The sequence below is a fragment of the Mus musculus genome, chromosome 2 (genome assembly GCF_000001635.26).
Source record: "Mus musculus strain C57BL/6J chromosome 2, GRCm38.p6 C57BL/6J".
NCBI lineage: Eukaryota > Metazoa > Chordata > Mammalia > Rodentia > Muridae > Mus > Mus musculus.
The window spans coordinates 170,338,432-170,359,349 of NC_000068.7; the positions used below are offsets into that span (position 1 = coordinate 170,338,432).

Sequence of the window (20,918 nt, forward strand, 5' to 3'; positions counted from 1 at the left end):
AGAGACTTCCAGCAGATGGCATAGTCCTGACTAAAGGAATGTCTTCCTACCTGAAGATCTAATCACAGGTATGCCCTCCATTTCCGGACTGTAGTCCATTCCAGATATAGTCAAGTTGACAACCAAGAATAGTCATCACAGCAAGTGATGAGCGTGTGGCCTGGAATACTCACTACTGTAGGTGCCACTAAGAACCCTGAAGGGAGATGGATAGGACACCTCAGAGTTGCCCCATAGAGAGATGTGAGGTTTATATGCCATTTCTGCTCTCATTGGTGAGAGTTGGCTCTGGGGACAAAATCTCTGAGAGCTCCAGAACACCCCGAAGGTGGGTTGACCAACTCCTGATGGCCTCTGCAGAAGGCCAGCAAGAAAAGGAGGACAGAGTGAGGGACTTCTGAGGTGGGAAGCCATTAGTACTTCCTGGGAATTCTGAGGGGGCTCAAGAGATGAGAATCCGTTGCCACGGAAACTTCCTATTGTTGCAACCAAGGATAGTGAAAGGCGGATGGATTTCTTCTCCCCAGAAAAACACATACACTTGAGAATAGGATGCACACCAGGAGCTTTCCCACCCCCTCAAAGGAGCCAGAAAAAGGACAGAATGAGACAAGGGATCCCCAAAACTGAGTGACTTCACAGAGAACACCCTCACTCTCCCCAGGCCACATGCCGGTGATAATGTTTGCTGGGCTTTGATAACTTTCAGTCCACTGAGCCTTCATGTCCCAGGTGGCTTCCCGTCCTCTCTGCTTCTCAGCTGTTATCATTCCCACTCAACAGAAGAGCTCAGCAGAAGAATGAAGGTCTCTGACTTAGGGTTTTACTGCTGTGAACAGACACCATGACCAAGGCAACTCGTACAAGGAGGTTCAGTCCATTATCCTCAAGGTGGGAATATGGCAGCATCCAGACAGGCATAGTACAGGAGGAGGTGAGAGTTCTACATCTTCATCTGAAGGCTGCTAGCAGAATATTGACTTCCAGGCAGCTAGGATGAGGGTCTTAAAGACCACACCCACAGGGCCACACCCACTTCAATAGGACCACACCTTCAAATACTGCCACTCCCTGGGCCGAGCATAAACAAACCATAACAGTCTCCAACTCGTTCAAGCTCTCAGGACTATGGATCAACTGGGTAGATGGCTGATGGATTGCAACCAACACTGGCACTTAGAGATGAATGTTTTGCCGGGTGGTGTTGGCACACGCCTTTAATCCTGGCACTGAGGCGGCAGAGGCAGGTGGGTCTCTGTGAGTTTGAGACCAGCCTGGTCTGCGTTGCAGTAGGACCAACTTGAGCTTATCACTGACTATCTACAAATAGATGAGACTCAGACTGTGGTTATTTTATTTGGCTTTGACAATTACTCGGGCGTGGGAGGGGTAACCACTAACCTCCTTTTCTAACTGCTGGCCTGGTACCTCCCCCGAGGTGTGCCCCAGATACTTGCTGTTACCCTGACCATATATGCTCATGGTCAGTCTCCCCTCACGACAGCTTCCTCCCCTCCTCCTCTCCCTCCTCCTCCTCCCTCTTCTTTCTACTCCTCCACGTTCTCCTCCTCTTTCTCTCCCTCCTCTCCTTCCTCCTTTTCTTTCTCCTCCTCCTCTCCCTCCTTCCCCCACCCCCTTTTTCCTTCTCCTCCTCTTGGTTTCTCTTCTCCATCCCAACCAGGTAACTCAAAACCCACCTACCTCTAATCTCTCCAGACATTGGCTGTAGTCAATTTTATTTTAACCAATAATTTTAAATTAAGGAACAAGGTTTGCATAATAAAAGCATGTGAACAGAATTCAGTCACAGGCCTAGATCTCTGGTAAAGAATTTAGCATTATAATACATAGCAACAGAGCAAACCTTCCTGCTACAGAGTGAGTTCCTGGACAGCCAGGGCTGTCTCTGCAAATAAACAGTAAACAAAAACAAACAATAAAAAAATAAATGAATGTTTTGGTAGGTATCTTTTTTTTTAAAGGATTTATTTATTTTACTTATATGAGTACATTGTAGCTGTCTTCAGACACACCAGTAGAATGCATCAGATCCTATTACAGCTGGTTGTGAGCCACCATGTGGTTGCTGGGAATTGAACTCAGGACCTTTGGAAGAGCAGTCATTGCTCTTAACCCCTGAGCCATCTCTCCAGCCTGGTAGGTATCTTTTTTAATGGTTAAATTCGTTGAAAGGTTTTATCTAAGTGGGTATATCTGTTTTATATACAAAGATTTTTTTAAAATTATGTTCATGTGTTTGTATATGGGTTTATATGTGCACATGAGTACAGTGTCCCCAGAGGACAGAAAGACTCTGGATTCTCTCAAGCTGGACTTACAGGCAGTGGTGATCTGCCCTGTGTGGGTGCTAAAAACATGACTTGTATCTTCTATAAGAACAGTATGTGCTCCAAACTACCAAGCCATCTCTCCAGAAATATCCAGTGGCTATTTCTTATAGTTGTTACTTAAGCTTAAAAAGAACGTGCTGTATTTTGTGATTAATATCTGATGGATAATCAGCCACTTGGCAGATATTGCCCAAATTGTGTTTTATTAGACCTTACTTGAAACCAAAATGCCAGATTAATTATGTCACCTTCTATGGCTACCTGTAGGGAGAAGGGGAGAGAGAGGGAGAGAGAGAGGGAGAGAGGGAGAGAGAGAGAGAGAGGAGAGAGTTTGTGGGTGTCTGTTGGGGATCAGAGTCGTCCTCACGCTGAGATGTTTTCTGCCACAGAAACTGTACTGCCAGCTTATAGACAGCTTCAGATTCTTACAGCGGACTCCTTCACATCCTGGAAGATCAGTTCTATGCTGTCTCCTGGCCTCTGGCCTCCAAGGCACGCTACCCAGCCAGCCATATTGAACTACTTACCGTCCACTCTGGGAGGATTCTATACTTCGGCACTCCCTGTTCCTCTGGGAACCCTTGGCCAAGCCTTCTTCATTCTTCTTGGATGAGCTCAACTGTTCCCTCTGTGAAGGCCACCCTCCACTCAAGCGGCCTGGAGCCGTGCTTTCTCTCAGTCCCACAATGTCACATCCTCACACGGTCCTCACGACTTTTCTCATTCCTTCCTGCATCTCCTGTAGGCTTTTAAGAGCAGATGTTGGCCTGGCTGGGGCTGTAGCAGAGGGCTTTCCTGCCATGCACAAGATCTCAGGTTTGATCTTCAGTACCACATGAACTAGCTACAATGACACATGCTTGTAATCCCTACACTCAGGAGGCAGAGCCAGGAAGATCGGAAGTCTAAGCTCATCCTTGGCTACGTAATGAGTTCAAAGCCAGCCCAGTATACTTGAGACTCTGTCTCTGAAACATAAAAGTAATGGTTTTGGTTGGGTTTCAGCCTGGGTCAACACCGTTGTTACTCTCTTTGGGCTCAGTTATTTTTAATCTGTAAAATGGGGGAGTAAACAAAGTATTGACTGCACAGCACCTGACTTCTAGTGAGGGTCCATGCTAGCTCCTGGTATCTTCATTCTCAGACCACACACCCAGTGGGTGCTTCGTGGTGTGGTCTCTCAGGGGTTTTCCGAATTTCTCCTACATTGGAACTGCCTGGAGGCTCCTTAGGGACACCGGTGGCTGGGTCCCGCTCTGGGGACTTTAGGTCAGAGTGTCTGGATTAGAGTGTGAGGGCCCTGTATCCCTATTAAGCTTCTCTGTCAGTGCGGCATCTGCTGGTTCAGGACAAACGACCGAGAGCCCCTGAGCTGGCCACCTGGTACATAGATGTGATTAGCATGATCAAACATTTGGAGCGGAGCGAAGCTCACCGGCGCATATGCTCACCCACTCTCAGGCCTAGTGGGCCCATCAATCTAGCAGCTCAAATGGCATTCACTGAGCACCTGCTAGGCCCATGCTAGACCACCGGACAGTGTCTATGAAGCACAGAGAGGCAGTGACCTAGAGAAGCCCAGCGCCTAACGACGGTGCTGTGGTGGCTGAGCCTTGGCTCACACGGGTCCTGTTAGCAGAAACTTCATAGGCGTGGTTGGTTTGGGCATTCCTGTCAGCTGCTGTAGTCATCGTAGCTGCCTTCTCAAGGCCGAGTTCACTCAAACAGTCAGGTGAAACTGATTCTAATAATCCCATAATCCCCTTGCCTAGAAGGGCACTTATCACCTGTCACTAGTTGTAGTCCAAAGTTAACCCATAGAACAAGGCAGAGCAAAGCCTTTCGGGACCAGAGCCAGGCTGTGGCACAACACCTGTTATATGTAAGGATGCATTTCATTGTCAAGTCAGAACAATCTCTGAGAACCAAAGCCAAGGCTGTCGCAAACACCATGCGTCAGATAAATAAATACCCTTTTGGCTAGTATTAGTTGTTCATGGGAATAGGGGGCTTCTGTTTCTTAGACTCCGGCTTTCCTGTGCAGGAATGGCTGCTATTTTACTGAGTACTGATTGTGTGAGACCCACTGCACTGTTAATGGTGATCACTGCAAGCCCACTATCGCTATCTCCTTATTACAGTAGGAAGCAGAGATGCTAATTCACCCGACCGATAACATGCGTACTCGCGTGCACGTGCACGTGTGTGTGTGTGTGTGTGTGTGTGTGTGTGTAGGGGGGGCGCAGGTTGTGGGAAATTATAGAAGCAGTCAAAGGTTGCTCGAATGCTTGGCAACCACACATTCTCCCAAAAGCTTCTTGCAAGGTGGGACAGAAAGGACCAGAAATCTCACCTGGCTCCTCCTTGTTTGAAGGGCTGTGGGGATCATAGATAGCAACTGACCTGCCCGGTTTCTCTCAACTCTTCCCGTTTTCTTAGTGAAACCTGACAGTATTCTGGAAGTTAGTCAACAGACAGACTCTTGGTTCAATTTCCTGGGTAGGCAATATAGTCGGAAGCAGCTTGGTCAGTCTGCGGAACCCAGTTCCTGGGCGCCCCCATGTGGTCGGATTACGTAAAAGGCGTTTGAATGATGGTGTCACTCCCAAGACATGAGCTCCTTCAAAGGCAATAGTTGCCAGCTGGGGCCATTTTGTCAGGAAGCACCTATTTGGAAATCTGAAACAAATGCACACAGGGTCCCTGCCAATCAGCTCCTAAGAAGATGTAAGGAAACACTTAAAGTCCGCGCAGGGAGGTGGGGGACGAAGGGGGGGAATGGAGGGGGGAAGGGGAGAGGGCACACAGCTGAAACTTAGATAAACGCATCAAGAAGGCTGTGTGTGCGATCCTGTCAGGCAGCGTGACCTGTATCCTGGTTTCTGTTAAATCATGTGGTTGGCTTCCGCCTGGCAAGTGAGAGGCCCCAGGGTGCAGAGGAGCGGGAGGTAGCTTTATGGGTGGCTACACAGAAGCCAAAAAAAAAAACAAAAAAACAGTCTAACCTCTGGAGAATCGACCCCTGGCCCAGTGTCTCTGCCTCCACTACAGACTGAAGAATCAATGTCTGGACGTTGCTTGCTGTCCTTTCCCCCCTTGTTGCTAACAGGCAGTCTTTCAGGGGCCCACGCTGCTCCACAATCCACAGAGTAAACACAGTCCTGACCAGGGACAAACCCGACTCTGCACACTGTGCCAAACTGCTTACTTAAGGGCTCTAAAGAGAACGCCGAGAGTGGTTGAAGCTGAGCCCCGTCAGCAACCCAGCCCTAATCTTGGGGTTTGCACCGTGGGAAAGTGGGTAACTGCTGCCCTTTCCCTCTCCTTCCTCACAAGCAGGACAGGGAAGGATTTTCTCTTCCATTTGTGTTCATTACCACGCTGCTGCCCCTCCACCCTTGTACCGCTGGAAATGGAACACAAGGCCCCGTTTGTGCTGGGCCAGTACTGTAGCTCTGAGCTACACCCTAAGCTCCAGTTTATTGCTCCAGGACCTGGCTGGGGCTCTGGGACAGAAGAGACCACACCTGCAAGTCCTGGATGTGGACACCTAGCCTTCTTCTGGGACTTTGGGGGGAGCCAGAGGGGTACGTTCTGGACTTTTAAAATCTAATGAGACCCCCACTGCTCTGGGTGTGTGTGTGTGTCTGGACTATATCTGGATTGTTTGACTGTTTGCATGGTGCTTGGGGGGTAGGGATTGAGAGAGAGAGAGAGAGAGAGAGAGAGAGAAGAGGGGGAGGGAGGGAGAAACAGAAACAGAGAGAAACAGAGAGAGAGAGAGAGAGAGAGAGAGAGAGACCTGTGTTTAATGAGCTACAAACAAAACAGTCTCTCTCTGGCTTTCTTTTTCCCCTCCTATTTTTTGGCAGCTCTTTAGGTTTGTGGCTCCTTCCCCCCCCCCCGCCCCCCTCCCCAGGATGAATCCAAGAGTGGCCTCGGGCTGCTGGGAACAACTGCTCCTTTGAGTGAACTCTTTTATGGATATTAGGCAAACAATTTCTGTCAGCAGGAACTGGGAGGCATCACTGAGAACATGCATGCACGTGTGTGTGTGTGTGTGTGTGTGTGTGTGTGTGTGTGTGCACTTGCATGTGTGTGTGTGTAACTTGCACGCACAATGCCGGGCATCTCATCTCACTAGCTCCATCCTTGGGAAAGGCACGTCTTCTTGGCAAGAGAGAGGAGACACTTCCCTGAGCACCTACAAACAAATCAGCGAATCATTAACCGACTCATGGTGACAACGGGCACCTTTGTCCCTCTCCTCCCGCACGCACGTCTTTACTTGGTTTTTCTTTGGGGCTAGGATTCTGGGTTGTTTCGGTGCCTGTCAGGTTTGCTTCTCACTCCTCACTCCACCTGCCAGAGCTTGGTTGGGCTCTGTGGGCCGAGCTCTCAGTTTCTTGCCCCCTCTTTGTCCTGTGAACTTTCTGTGCGATTTAGGGAGTGCCTTGCTGGGGCAGTTAGTGAACTCTGCATCAGAGAAAGGATTGCAACGGAAAACGCAACCTTCACAGGAAGCACAAAACTTGCTTCTTAAACTACAGCTGGGTTTACGGTCCCAGCAATAAATCACTGAGTTTGTGGCTTAAATTTCCTGGCCTTCATAAAAACAAAAGCAAACCACAATTTCATTAAGAGTGCCCTCTTCTTCAGCCTAGGAGAAGGGAGGGACCAGGAATAAACACCCGGGAGGGGCTTTGCTGAGCTTCTCTCAGACAACCCCTCTCCCATCCCAATTTAGAAACTGGAGGTTGCTATTGCCTGGTGGCCAGAGTCAGTCACTCCCCACTGCTTCTGCGCCTCCCAATCCTGCCTGTTAATGTCTCTCATCTCAGCCTGAGGCGCCGGTGCCCTGTAAGGTGAAACTGGCCAACTTCCTCTACAGGCTGAGCTAGCCCAGAGGCTGGCAAAAGGTCACAGCAGGCGTCACCCCCAGGGATCTGCAGACAAAGGAACTGACAGCTGGCTGGTCTCATTGGTGTCAACTCAGAAGGACTGGGTAGTGTGGCCACTTCTCCCCCTCTTCCAGTTTTCCCAAGGTGCTTTTAGCACCCTACCCCAATCTTTCCAGCAAAACCTTCTAGCATGGTACGGGACTCTGAACCCGGCAAGGAACAGACAGTGATTTCCAAATCAGGTCCTGAGGATCCAGGAAACAAGTTTAGCTTAAAGGAAACCACTGCTGATCTGTATTTGAAACCCAGAATCCAGTCAGTGTGCTGGCAGGCCCCAGGCCCCAGGCCACACTGCCTTACTTCCTCCATATCTGGGGGCCTCACAGACATGGCTGCTCTCTGGATACATTTACCAGTTTTCCAGTCTGTTCTGTCCTAGGTGTGGTTCCTGTGCTCTCATTCACGCTAGGACAAGATAGATGGCAATGTTTATTTCTGACCCCTGTGAGACAGTCTCATGTTCTGCGTGCGTGTGTGTGTGTGTGTGTGTGTGTGTGTGTGTGCATGAGCGTGCATGTGTGTGTAAAACCTGCCAGTGTGTGTGTGTGTGTGTGTGTGTGCAAATTTGCTAGTCTGGCAAGAATGAATATATTCTAAAGGGACACCCGCGATCCTCTTTGACTATAGACTATGGAAACAACCAATCTCAGAAAGTTAAAATTTCCCCAGGAGACCCCAGGAGGAGAAGGAAAAGGCTGAAGCCCTGGGGTGGGGGTGGGGGATGGAGAGGGAGGGAGGAGAGGGCTGGAGGAGGAGTTTACTGGAGAGAGCATCACTGCTCCTAGGAGAGACTTGGAGCTGAGGTAGAGGTGAGCAGGGAACCGCCCCTGGGCTGAACTGCTTGGCTATGCAGTCCTGTTTTCGACTTGAAGGACCTTGAAGGCAGCCTGTGGGAGGCAGGAGAGACTCTTGAATCTTTCTCCCTCTTCCCAGTGTGGCCACATGGAAGAATCTGTTTTTTAATATTAATTTGGCTCTTTTAATTGGCTTATGAAAGACTGGAGGTCAAACCTGGTTTGCTAGGGCAGAGGCTGTGAACTGATCATATGTGCACACCAATGTATTCCTGCCTATATGAGTTTGCAGTATGAATGTTCACGAACACAGAGTCGTGTGTGAGAGTATATCTGGACACGTGTGTGGGCATTCATAGTGTACACTGTCTTCCAGCTGCTTACAAAGACGCAGCCCTTGTAGAGAGCGTTGTCAGCGAGCTGCACTTGAAGTTTAGAATCAAAAGCTTTTCTAAAATGTAATATTTTTTTATTAAATTGGGAAAAGAAAGGTACAATACAGATGACTATCAGTCAATCATATGGTACTTGGCAATTCCATCTTAATGGATTCACAGTCCAATTCAGTTCTCTGTACAAGAATTAAAAAAAAAAAACCACCTCAAGTATTCGCATAATCTGTCAATTTTTATTAACTGGGTTAGGGGAGGGTTTTTATCAGAGCACATTATGAAAACATTAGGACATTACAGACAGGCGTGAGATAAGCGTCAGACCGAACAGATGAAGCAAGTCCCTCAGCCATCTGAGAAACATTAATAATGAAATAGTGCAGAAACAAATCTTTGTTAGGGGTACCGGATGCAAAGGGAAAAAGCAGAGATCCTGGCGCCCCCTTGTGTTGCAAAATGAACCTGCACCTTTATTTCATTTTGCTGTTTCCCTTTTGAAGTTGGGAATTCATGCCCTTGTCCCTGTGCCCCAGAAGTAATTGTTTCCCCAAATCCTAGCAAGCCCTCTCCAGCAAATCACTTCCCCATTCACTGATAACTTCCAAGGACCCTATTTGAAAACCAATTCTTGCCCATTCTTCTTTACAGCCCACACATCCTGTTCCAAAAGTTGGCAGACGCCCAGCGTAGATGCCTGCCCTGAGTCCTCCTTCCCCCAAGTGTGAAATGAAATAAACCAGTCTTCCCTTCCCCTCTTCAGGCTTAGAGGATGTGGCAAGAGTGGCTACAAATCCAGATATTCTTTGTCTCATAAGCACTTTTCTTCTGCATCTTACTGGATACCTGCCATTTTTTCATAACTTAACACAAATGCCTTTATCTACCTACTTCCTCCCCCACCTGGCACTCACCAGCTCCCTTGGATCAACTGGTCAACCTGCTAAGCCATTTTTACACTTAAATGCCAGGAAAGACTGGACCAGAGACGTAAATAATACACCTCGATCTACAACAATTCAGGTTGAAGTTGTAGGCAGAATTTCATTGGCTGACCAGAAGAAGAAGAAGAAAAATATATACACAGTGTGGGTCTGGACAGTAGATGGAGTGGGAGGAGAACCCAGTGGGAACTGGGTGATTTTGTTTACTTGGATTTTCCAACTGGTCCGATGGAGACCGGGTCCGTTTGCACCTGAGCATCCGACATCCGCTTTGGTCCCTGGAGAAAAACATAAAGCAGCCAGCGTGAGGCCAACAGCAGCGAGGGGGACTTATCACGTGCTTATTCTACGTAAATATGACAGTGCTCATGGGCGGATGTCTAGCTTTAATACCTAGCGACGTTGCTTCCTGGGTTTGTGAAATCCTAGACACATTATGATTTGATTTTAAAATGGGAGTGCTCAAACCCAACTCTGAGAGGTGCTCCCAGATAAAGTGTGCTCAAAGTGTGACACATATTAGAGCAGTCCTGGGGTCGGGGGTCAGGGGTCAGAGGCCAGGGTGGGACTTGCTATTCTAGTTCATTCTACATCCCTAGCCACTGTCAATAGCTCATTCTTTCAGGTTCTAACAAAATGGTGCCCTGATTTGTTCCCCAGCACTATCTGAAGTGACCTTACTCTGTTTGACCTGACATCCTCCTCCTCTGTGGGTTCAGTCTGCTGCCTCCTCGGGACCATTCGAGTGCCCCGGCATGTGGAGGTTGCACCTCACTACTGTCCCAGTGTGGCAGGTGGATGCGTGCAGTCTTGCACCACTACTGTCTCACCCTTTCCCCCACGGGTTGCTGTTGGTCATGGTGTTTATCACAGCAATAGAAAGCAAACTGCAACAGAATTGCAGCTGTTACCATGACCTCAATTTGACAACGGGGGAAACTGAGGCACGAAGGGGTTGGGTTGAGTGACTCAGCCAAGGACACAGAGCTAGGAGGCAGCCAGAGCAGAACTGCAGTGGAGTGGCTTGGCAGCATAGGTGTTTGGTCTTGCTCTCCTCCACGCTGTCCCTGCTACTATTTAGATCATCCTGTCCCCCACACCTGGCATCTTCATCCTTCCTGCCTCTATCCTTGGGCTCCAGGACAGCCTGTGTGTCTGCTGCTCTCTGTGCCTAGAACAGTGCCTGGTACCCAGCAGATGCTGGAGAGTCATTTGTTCATCAGGTTTCCGGTGAGCTCCCACTTTGGAGTTGAATACCACACCCCTTAACCAAGAACCGAGAAAGAAGCCTCGAACACCCCATCTGCTTACCAGGCCCTTCAGGAAGCCCCCGAGGGACTGTCGCCGCTTCTCAGACTTCTTTGGGGTCTTGTCCCCAGTCTGCATTGCGTTTGCCTCCACTGTGGGCGGCTGCACACACGGCGCCGGCTCTCTGACTTCCTGTTTGCCGTTCTTCTGCTTGCTGTTCTCAGTCGCTGACTTCTTGTCCACTGATTTCTTGTCCTTCGAGGAGGAGGTCTCCTTGTTTTTCTGAGCTGTTCCCGCGGGCTCTGGCTCTGGGGGTGAGGGCGTCTTTTCCACGGAGTTTGACGTCTACAACAATTCCAAACAAAGGCCCTGTTTAGTGTTTGAAAGATGATTCTTAATAGCAGAGATGCTCAGATGTTGGAAATGAGTTTGGGTAAAATGCGGAAGAAAGAAAAAAGAAATTATCAAGGCCGTGCATAACAGGCAGCATTTATTTATATATTTATCTTGCAACAATTCATTACTAACTATGGTTTCCCTGCAAGGACTCTCTCTGTTCCTTGGCAAACTACATGCATAACTTGGGCCGAGCCACTTAACTCCCCAGAGCCTCAGTTTCTCCATCCATACTAGGCAAATTAATCTTACTCCAGGTATGTGGCCCAGGCCTGGCCAGTGCAGCAGTGTACTTGATAGGGCATCTACAGCTCTGATTGGGTCAGGATATCTGAAGACGCTCTGATTGGGTCAGGATATCTGAAGACATCTCTGATTGGTTCAGGATATCTTAAAACAGTTCTGATTGGTTCAGGATATCTGAAGACAGCTCTGATAGGTTCAGGGAAGCTCAACACAGCTCTGATTGGTTCAGGATAGCTCAAGACGGCCGTTGATCTGATACTAGAGCTTTGCTAAAGTTAATCAAGAGGCCTGGCTTCAGTCCCATCAGATTTGAAGCTATGAAAAGCTGGGCCTTTAAGACTACGTTTCAAGAGAAAAATATGCCTGGACAGGAAATCAACACAGAAAGAAGCAGAGCTGAGACTGTGGGAAAGAAATCCGTTCAGATGGCTGCGCGTATGCCCTTGGATCCAGCCGTTCCTGGAGCCTATGTGAACACATAGCCTATGTGAACACATAGGCTGGGGGCGGAGAGAGTATCCCATAATTAGCATAAGTGACTTCTTTCTTGAGGGTGCTCATTTTGAAATTTATAAGTATACATGCTTATATTTTTATGTGAAACAGTTCTTTTATTTCATGAAATAGAAGTTTAAAAAAATACTCATTTTTCGTTTTGAATGGATATCCTTCAATACCAAAATGAGACACTCTACAGGGTACCTATAATGTGAAGGTTGTAAAAACAAAACAAACAAATCCAACCCATTCCTAGAAGGTTCTGGAAAAACCATAGCTACATAGAGCCACCCCCCACCCCCCCAAATCTGGTAGTATGTAGAACCCTTTTTCTCATCACAATTTTGAACTCAAATGCCCACCCATATAGACAATATAAAAGCAGGAAAAGGAAAACAACCACAGAAAATCTTACTCCCTGGCTTGATCGAACTGAGGCCCAAGCAAGTTCTCTGGTGTCAGATGAACACAGGCCTTAGCAACTTTGGCTTTTGTGCCAGGGAGTGGCTGGAGACATTTGAGGAACTCACAGTCACAGATCTCATCCACGGGCTAGTGGATGCTCAGCTAGATCCCAGCTGGGAGACACCACGGCCAGCTACATGGCCAGCGCCAGCCTCGACCTTGAGGTCTTTCTGGTTTAGCTCTGTCTCTCACGTGCTGGTGTTAGAAATAAGGGCCTGTGGCCCCACATGGGGCTTCTGAGACCTTGCCAGTGAACTCTTGTGAGGCACAATCCACATTAGCTTTAAAACAGCAGCCTTGAAAGTCACAGTAAACCTTGCGAGTATAACTACTACCCCATAGGTATATTTGACCCCCTTGAGACAGGTCTACAAACTCTGGTTCGTGAAGTCCTGACCTGTACCCAGGCAGGAAGTCTGATGGCAGACCTGCAGTGTTGAGGGAGAATAGAAGCTAGCAGTTTTGCATCAATGAAGCCAGAACAGCCCTGAGAAAGCTGTAGAAGACAAGCAAAGTGGCTGCTCTGAGCCCGAGCTCGTGGAGACTGCAGCTTCCCAGGAAACAGATGCCTGTGAGTGTAGCCAGCACCCTTCAAATTATTCTGCAGAAAGACCCCTAGTCCTGTCATTTCCTAGCAGTGCTAAGACTTGAGGAGAATCTCTGAGTGGCATAGGAAGCCCAGAGCAGCTGTCTCCTCTGGATGAAGGGAACCCCTAGCACAGCATCCCTTGGAACAGCTAGGAACCTGTCCTGTTGTGCAAACCCCCGCGCTTCCACAAACTGTGTGGAGGATGCCGGCATCTCGCAGTGACTCAAAAGCTAATTCTGGAGTCAGAGACCCGGCTTGAGTATAGTTCTGTCATGTCCTTGCTGTGTGAACAGGCATCCAAGAGCCTCTTCATGACCTCTTCTGGGGAAGGTCACCTGAGGGTCAAAGTGCCACATCTGGCTCACGTGGAATGCCAGACACAGAGTGGAGATCAGCTTGGGTTTTCTTAGAGGGAGGAGGGTCTGGGACAAGGAACTGACAGCTTGACTTTCAGGAAAGTCCCTGACTAACCGAAGATCTGGCCAACCTCTTCCCACCCACCACCTGCAGTTCCTCCTTCTGAGAAACTGTGAGGCTCTGACTGTAGTGTGCAGATTAGGGAATGGGAAACAGTTAGGCAGAGCTACATATACTAGGGGCGCACGCTAGGGTTGCACAGTAGGGGTGCACTCTAGGGGCGCACACTAGGGGTGCATACTAGGGGCACACTAGGGGCACACACTAGGGGTGTACACTAGGGGCGCACACTAGGGGTGCACACTAGGGGCACATACTAGGGGTGCACAGTAGGGGTGCACACTAGGGGCGCACACTAGGGGCACACACTAGAGGCGCACACTAGGGGCACACACTAGGGGTGTACACTAGGGGCACACTATTCACTGCCCAGTTGCAGGGACTCCCCTTCCCTTCTCAGGAAAAACTCTATCTGGGGGCAGGGTTTTCCCTTGTTATTCTTCCCAGTCTCTCCTTAGGGTTTGGGATGCTGGCTACTGCGTTTCAGTCAAGCTCTTGGAGATCCTCTCCTGTTCCCCCACCCTCCCTTTTTGGGACACTGCTCTGATATCCTCTTTCTGCCTCCTTCCAGTGCCTCGGGGAACACCATGGCCTTCCATTCTATCCAGTACCAGGGAAGAGTGGCCACAGAGGGGCTTTCTTACTATGTGTGGAATGACTGGCCAGCAAGTCACACTCTGTGACCCTGAAACCTTCTTACATCACTGTGAGTCAGGACTGGGCTGTACCAAGGACCAGCAGTTGCCAGTGGGTTTCTGTGAGAGAACTTCGGGCAGGCCTTTGGGTGCCTCTTCCCCGCCATGTTTACATTTTCTTTTTAATGGCTTAAAAATGAATTTGTGTACTTGTGCATATAGGTATGTGTATATGCATGTATATACGTATTACTGTATAAGGATGTATGTAGGCATGGCTAATGTATACATGTGTGTATACATGTATGTATGTATGTATGTATGTATGTATTGTTTATTTCCCCAGTGCATCCCTAGTTTCTTGGGCTGGAGACATGGCTTAGATGTTAATAGCTCTTGCTGCTCGTGCAGAGGACCTGAGTTTAGTCCTCCAGACCCACATTAAGCACAGACACTTGTAACTCCAGCTCCATGGGATCCGACACCCTCTTCTGACCAAGTGCCTGTGTTCACATGATCATATCCACATGAAGACAAACACACAATTAAAAGACACATAATTAAAAAGAAAATAAATCTAAAAGATAATCTGATTATTATTCTGACTTTTTTTTTCTGAGACAGGGTTTCTATGTAGCTCTGGCTGTCCTGGAACTTGCTCTGTAAACCAGGTTGGCCTTTAACGCACAGAGATCCTCCTGCCTCTGCCTCCTAAGTGCTGAGATTGAAGGCCTGGGTCACCACTGCCTGGCTGTTATATAATTTCAGCAGGTGCTCTATCCCCAAGCTACATCCATACTTTACACCATTTGAAGCTTTAAAGCAGGGGAATTAATTACTAAGTTGCTCAGGGTGTCCTTGAACTCTCTCCCTCAGCCTGGTCCTGAACTTTCAAATCCTCTTGTTCTAGCTCCTCAAGTCTGTGTCACCAAGCCTGGTTTAATCTGGTTATTCACTTGAGAGCAAGAATGCCTTTGTTATTACATACTGAAGACTTGACTGTTCTACCTCGAGTCTGACTCTTTTTCAAAACCCACACCAGAAATATTCACATGCGAACCATCTAAGCAGGAAGTGGAAGAAGACAGCTACTGGCGTGTCTCATTTTATTTGGACTCTGGAGGCCACCTGAGGCTAGGAGTGCTCAGGCTTCTACAAGCACCCATGAGAGGACAAACCTCAGAGGACAGGGTGTCTACTTTCCTTCTCCCTCTAAGACGAAACAAAGCCTCTGTCATCTCCTGATGAGGACACATCACTTCTCAAGGACCTGAAAAATGGAGTTCTCAAACTGACGTTCGAGCCTCCAGATAAACAGGAGGAGGTTTCCCGCCCACTCAGTGCCACTAATGGCACTGCTGTCTTAGAACCACTAAAATTATTGGTATATCGTTGTCCCTTTGCAGGGTCCAGATGAACTAGACAGTCTACTGGATTTTTTCTTTAAATGTGTGTGTGTGTGTGTGTGCACATGCATGTACTTGCATGCACTATGTACAGTGTGTGTGTGTATGTGTGTGTATGTGTGTGTGCACATGCATGTACTTGCATGCACTATGTACAGTGTGGGTGTGTGTGGCATGTATGTGTGTGCAGAATGTGTAGTGTATCTGTGTGTGGTATGTATGTGTGGATTATGTGTATATGTATGTGTTTGTATGCATGCAGCATGTGTAGGGTATCTGTGTGTATGGCATGTGCGTATGTATGTGTGTGTAGTATGTGTAGTATATTTCTGTGTGTATGACGGATGTGTTTATGTATGTGTAGTGTATCTGCGTGTGTGGCATGTGTGTGTATATGTGCATGTATATACAGTATGTATGGTATGTGGCATGTGTGTGTGCATGTGTGTGCAGTATGCATCGTGTATGTGTGTGTGTGTGCACGAGCATGTCAGAGGACACCTTTCAGAGTCAGTTCTCTCCTTCCACCTGTTAAGGCAGGTCTCTCTTGCTTTGGGGGTCTTTGCTTGCTTTTGATTCTGTGCGGTGTCCTCCAGGCTACCTGGCCTATGAACTTCCAGGTAATTATGTCTTTGCCTCCCATTTTCCATAGGAGACCTGGGATTACAAATGTGTACCACGATATTCATCTTTTTGTATGGTCTGGGATTTAAACTCAGGTTGGCAGGGTGTCACGACCAGAATTTACCCACTGAGGGATCTCACTGGCCTGTCTTTTCCTTTTTGTATAAAGTAAGTTTACTGTGTTTCTAAGGTGAACCTTTGAAAGTTTGGGCACCAAAGTGCCCAGTATTGTGTGTAGATTTGGGGGTCCAATATAGGTATAAAAAATAAATGGAAAACATCATGATTTCTAATATTATATTCATAACATATGAAAACATATACTTTCATAATTATTAATAGAAGTAGAAATCTGAATTATGCTGTAGATTCATGTGCTATAAGCAAAATAATAGGATGGTGAATCCCTATCAACAGCTTGACAATAATGACAAGGAGCACCGCAGTTGGCTGAATCATGCAACTCCACTTCACCCCCTGAAAACGAATTCCTTTTGTGGTTATGTTTGCAACAAAGTAACAATTCACGTTAAATGAGGTCCTACAGATGGAGCTGATTTCATAGGCTTAGCGTCATTCTAGGAAGAGACACCAGGGGGCACTCTTCTTCCCTCGTTCCTCCTCTTTCCTCCCGTTTCCCCTGCAAGGTGGAAGGCAGCCATTTGCATGCAAGGGAGAGAACCTCGCCAATACTTTGCTTGTAGCCTTTCCAGCCAACAGAAACGTGTGAGAGAAATTCCTGTGGTTTGAGTCACTCACTGTATGGCGTTTCGCTCTGGCAGCCTACCCTGACATTAAATTGTTTATTGAGCCTCCACACCAGGAGTGTTCCTAGTGCTTGCCCAGTACTGATTCATCTAGGCAGGACGCTTGCTCTATGGAGTCTGCGTCCCCTACATCCTCCTAGGTAAGGGAACTGAGGGACTGGGAGATTGGCAATCTTTCCAAACAACTATAGCAAAAAAATCCATAAAAACAAGCAAACAGAAAAACCCTTTAAGCCAGGATCAGACCCAGTCCCTTTGAGTCTAAAACACAGGCTTTTAAGCACTTCTTTGTATTATTAAAGTTAACAAAAGAGCTCTGATATTTTTTATGGAAGTATCTATTTAAATTAAAAGAGTGCTGTATTATAAAATAGGGGGTTAGTAATGATGTTGAACAGCTAATTTTCCTCCCTCTGCCTCCTAAGTGCTGGGATTGCAGGCGTGTGCTACCATGCCTGGTTCTATGCAGTGCCAGGATGGAGCCCAGGGCTTCCCATGTGTGAGGCAAACCCTGTACGAAGAGGGCTGCGGGCCACCACCCAGCCCATGGTCTCATTTTTAAAGGAAGGCACCTGCACAGATGTCAAGCGTTCTGTTTGTCAATAGTAAAGAAAGCAAGGAGATGAGCATTGTTGATCTAATAAGTCTCTGTGCCAGACACCACAGAAGATGAGAGAAACCTAGAAGCACCTGCTTGCTCTACAATGTTCCAGACATGGGTGGGAAGGATCAGGAGAGACATGAGAATTGTTACAGCACCAAGAAGGGAGCAAACTCTATGACAGGGATGACCGCGGGGCACAGGAGCTCTTTGAGGAGGTGACATTTCTGCTAACACTGGAAGTCTGGGAAGAAACTTTCTACATGGAGAGAGAAGCGCTGAGGACTCGCCCCATACCATGTCTGTAGAGCCCAATACTGCTGGGTATACAGTGGGTGCTTAACCAGGCAATGTTTCACAAGTGGATATGAACTTCCAGGTCGCGAGGCTGAACCTGCCCGCAGGCTGAGTTCACGGTCACTTACTTGGCAGCTGGAGTCTTTCACGTTACTTTCTTCCGAGCGGGGGATCCCTTCGCTCGATCTCACTGACTACAACAACAAACAGACAGTATCCTTTCAGTAACCACAGCAACGGTGCACAGGTGCACGCACGACGACGATGACAATGACGACGGTGAACCCCCCTCATTTATCCTTGATATTTAGGATACAGACAGGAATGGAAAGGGGTCACTCGGAGAGCTGGGGCTGTGTCATCAGAGTCTGCTGAATTCAAGTATTAGCGTCCCGAAGGAACAACAATCAATCAAACAAATAAATGAAATAAAAATTATATATGAGCTAAATAGACATTTGCTCCTGTCTCCCCAGGAAAACACTTGTAAACCCAGCATTTAGGGGCGGGGGCAGTAGGACTATGAGATAGCCTAGGCTAAATGAGATCCTCTTTCAGAAGAAGGAGGGGAAGAAAGTAATGTTGGAAGGAAAAGGAGGTTAGAGATATGAGTGAATGAATGAATAAATGAATGAACTTGCCTGCTAACTTTTTTTTTTTTTTTTTTGCTACTTTTAGGCAGTGGAGGAGAGTTGAGTTAATGAGCACCCATCCTCCATCCTTTAGCGCCCCCTAGAGCCAGTGGCTTCCTCAACAGGGCGGTACCTAGTCAAATCTGCATCTTTGATTCCTTCAACCAGGTGAGCTAAGCAACCGGTTCCAAAGGTGTGGCCACAGGCCCAGAGGCACCAGACTCACCAGGGGACTCGTTAGAGAGATGTAAGTTCTTCACATCTGCTTAGATCCAGATCCACAGAATCAGAAACTCTGGGCCTGGGGCTCAGCCACCCGTGTTTAACAAGCTCCTCAGGGGGCTCTGAGCTGTGCTCTAACTGGCCACAAACTGTGCTGGTGCGCTCAAACTCCCACGTGACGTGAGGATGCGCGCTCATTGGTTAGTATCATCTCCTCCCAGCTGCTCAGGAAGCGGGGACTCCCAACTGCACCGCTATCAACTGGGATGTTCTCTTAGCAGACAGCACACACTCACAGAGCACAGCACAGCTCAGAACACTTCATCCTGATAACATGAGAGGCGGGTCGGGAGCTGGCCGGGTGGCTAAAGCACCTTCCATGCAAGCGGCAGGTGTGAAGACAGAGCCCAGACCCCAAGAGGCTGGGTGGGCATGGCGGCCATTTGTGATTCCAGTGCACTGGAGGAAGGTGGAAACAGGATTCCTGGCTAACATAGGCTAGTTGTATCTGAGAGCCCCTGGTTCAACCAAGAGACCACACCCTTAACACGTAAGGAAGACTCTCAACATCAGCCTCAGGTGCACATGTGCACAGGTACAGGCAAACATATATAAGCACACATACCAGACACGCACGACAAAGAAAACCTTACAGGAGCTCAAATGCATTCTGAGGGATTAGTGTTAGATGCTGCTCTTCAGTCTGAGAGATGACGCTCAAAGTGTCAGAGGAAAGGATCAGGAGGTGGGGCCTTACTGAAGGAAGTATGTCAGTGGGATGGGCTTTGAGGTTTCAAAAGCACAAGCCAATCCGTTTGTCTGTCTCTGTCTGTTTCTCTCTGTCTCTGTCTCTCTCACCCCCTCTCCCTTCCTGTGTCCTGTGGTTATGTATGGGGGCTCAGCTGCCTCTCCAGCACCATGCCTGTCTGTGTACCACCACGCTCCCCATCACAATGGTTACAGACTAACCATCTAACACACTGTGAGCCAGCTCCCGGTCAAGTGCTTCCCTTTATGGGTTGCCTTGGTCACGGTGTCTCTTCACCGCGAGAAACATTCCCCAGAATGCATTCGCCTCCTAAGCAGAGTCAACTGAACCTGGAACTCACCAACTTAGTTAGACTGGCTGACCAGTGAACTCCAGAGATCTGCTTGTTTCTGTCCCTCCGGTGCTGGGACTATAAGCATGTGTCACCTGGTCTTTTAAATATGGGCTCCAGGGGTGAAATTTAGGTCCTCACACTTGGAAGTCAAACAGTTTTCCAAACGAGCCACCCATCTCCCCCTACCCCCTGGGAAAATTTTCAGTTGCAAAATACAGACGTGTGGTGGCTTGTATGAGGATGTCCCCAAAGGCTCTGTTATTTGAATGCTTGGGCTCCAGTTGGTGACACTGTTTGGGGAGGCTTGGGAGGTGTGGCCTTGTTGGAGGAAGTCTGTCAATGGAGGCTTTGAGACTTTAAACGCTTTCATCATTGCCGTTTCTCTGCTTTCTCCTTTGAGTTCAAGGTGTGAGCTTGCTGGAGAGATAGCTCAGTGGTTAAAAGCACTGACTGTTCTTCTAAAAGTCCTGAGTTCAAGTCCCAGCAACCACATGATGGCTCACAACCATCTATAATGAGATTTGATGCCTCTTCTGATGCATCTGAAGACAGCTACAGTGTACTTACATATAATAATAAATAAATCTTTAAAAAAAGAGAAAGAAAGGTATGAGCTCGGAGCTTCCAGTTCCAACCCTATGCCTCTGCTTTGCCACAGCTCATTTTATCTCTCTGGAACTATAAGCCCGAGTAGACTTTCTTTTATACGTTGCTTTGGTCACGGTGTTTTATCACCACAATAGGAAAGCAACCACCACATGTATGAGCACAATAGCTTTTTAAGCCAAAACAACAGTGGATGCCAGGGACTGGTCTTTCTGCAGCTTCCTGACAGCGATCCTCTTTGGTGTCCTAAGAGAGCACTATTGAACTTGACGTGTTCTACAGCTGCTTCTCCAGTTCAGGGTTTGGATGTTTGTCCTTTCCCTCCGTCTCTTCGGTAGTCTTGGAGGAGGATTGGGTGGATTGGGTGGGATTGGGAATCACGCTGTTGACAGTGTGAGAGCAGAGCTTCAGCACCCACCCCACCTCCCACCCTCAGGAAGATGGCTGCCATTTTCATTCTTCCTAAGGAAAAACAGGAGAGTCCTCCAATCCTCTCGACGGCTTTTCTCCATTCATTTTGAGGCACAAGAAGGCACGTGCACCTCAAGCTAACTGACTGCTGGCTTTAGATAAAGATATCATCAAATTCATCTGAGGTCACTTCCTTAATAATCCCTTTCATGAGGAACAGTCCCTCCCACCAGCCCTTCCTTGCCCTGCTCCTTCC

General features: G+C 48.0%; 1 protein-coding gene and 1 long non-coding RNA gene across 16 annotated transcripts in view; one reads left to right on the forward strand and one right to left on the reverse strand.

Moving 5' to 3' along the window:
* Nucleotides 1-5,541: 5,541 nt before the first annotated feature.
* Bcas1 (breast carcinoma amplified sequence 1) overlaps nucleotides 5,542-20,918 on the reverse strand; it is an 83,939-nt gene continuing 68,562 nt past the window's right edge. For 5 of the 15 annotated variants that reach the window (XM_030252199.1, XM_017319331.1, XM_030252198.1 and 2 more), the window contains 3 exons: nucleotides 17,817-17,882; nucleotides 10,751-11,032; nucleotides 8,713-9,717 (listed from right to left, as the gene is read on the reverse strand). In XM_030252199.1, coding sequence (XP_030108059.1) covers nucleotides 9,643-9,717; nucleotides 10,751-11,032; nucleotides 17,817-17,882 — 423 coding nt within the window. In that variant the 3' untranslated portion in view covers nucleotides 8,713-9,642. Of the gene's footprint in view, nucleotides 6,556-8,559; nucleotides 9,718-10,750; nucleotides 11,033-17,816; nucleotides 17,883-20,918 lie in introns of those variants that run through there. The other 10 variants (XM_017319334.1, XM_030252201.1, XM_017319332.1 and 7 more) reach the window with 5 other exon arrangements.
* Bcas1os2 (breast carcinoma amplified sequence 1, opposite strand 2) overlaps nucleotides 17,930-20,918 on the forward strand; it is a 24,075-nt gene continuing 21,086 nt past the window's right edge. The window contains exons 1-2 of the long non-coding RNA NR_040610.1: nucleotides 17,930-17,967; nucleotides 18,367-18,488. This is a non-coding gene — a long non-coding RNA (breast carcinoma amplified sequence 1, opposite strand 2). The remainder of the gene's footprint in view (nucleotides 17,968-18,366; nucleotides 18,489-20,918) is intronic.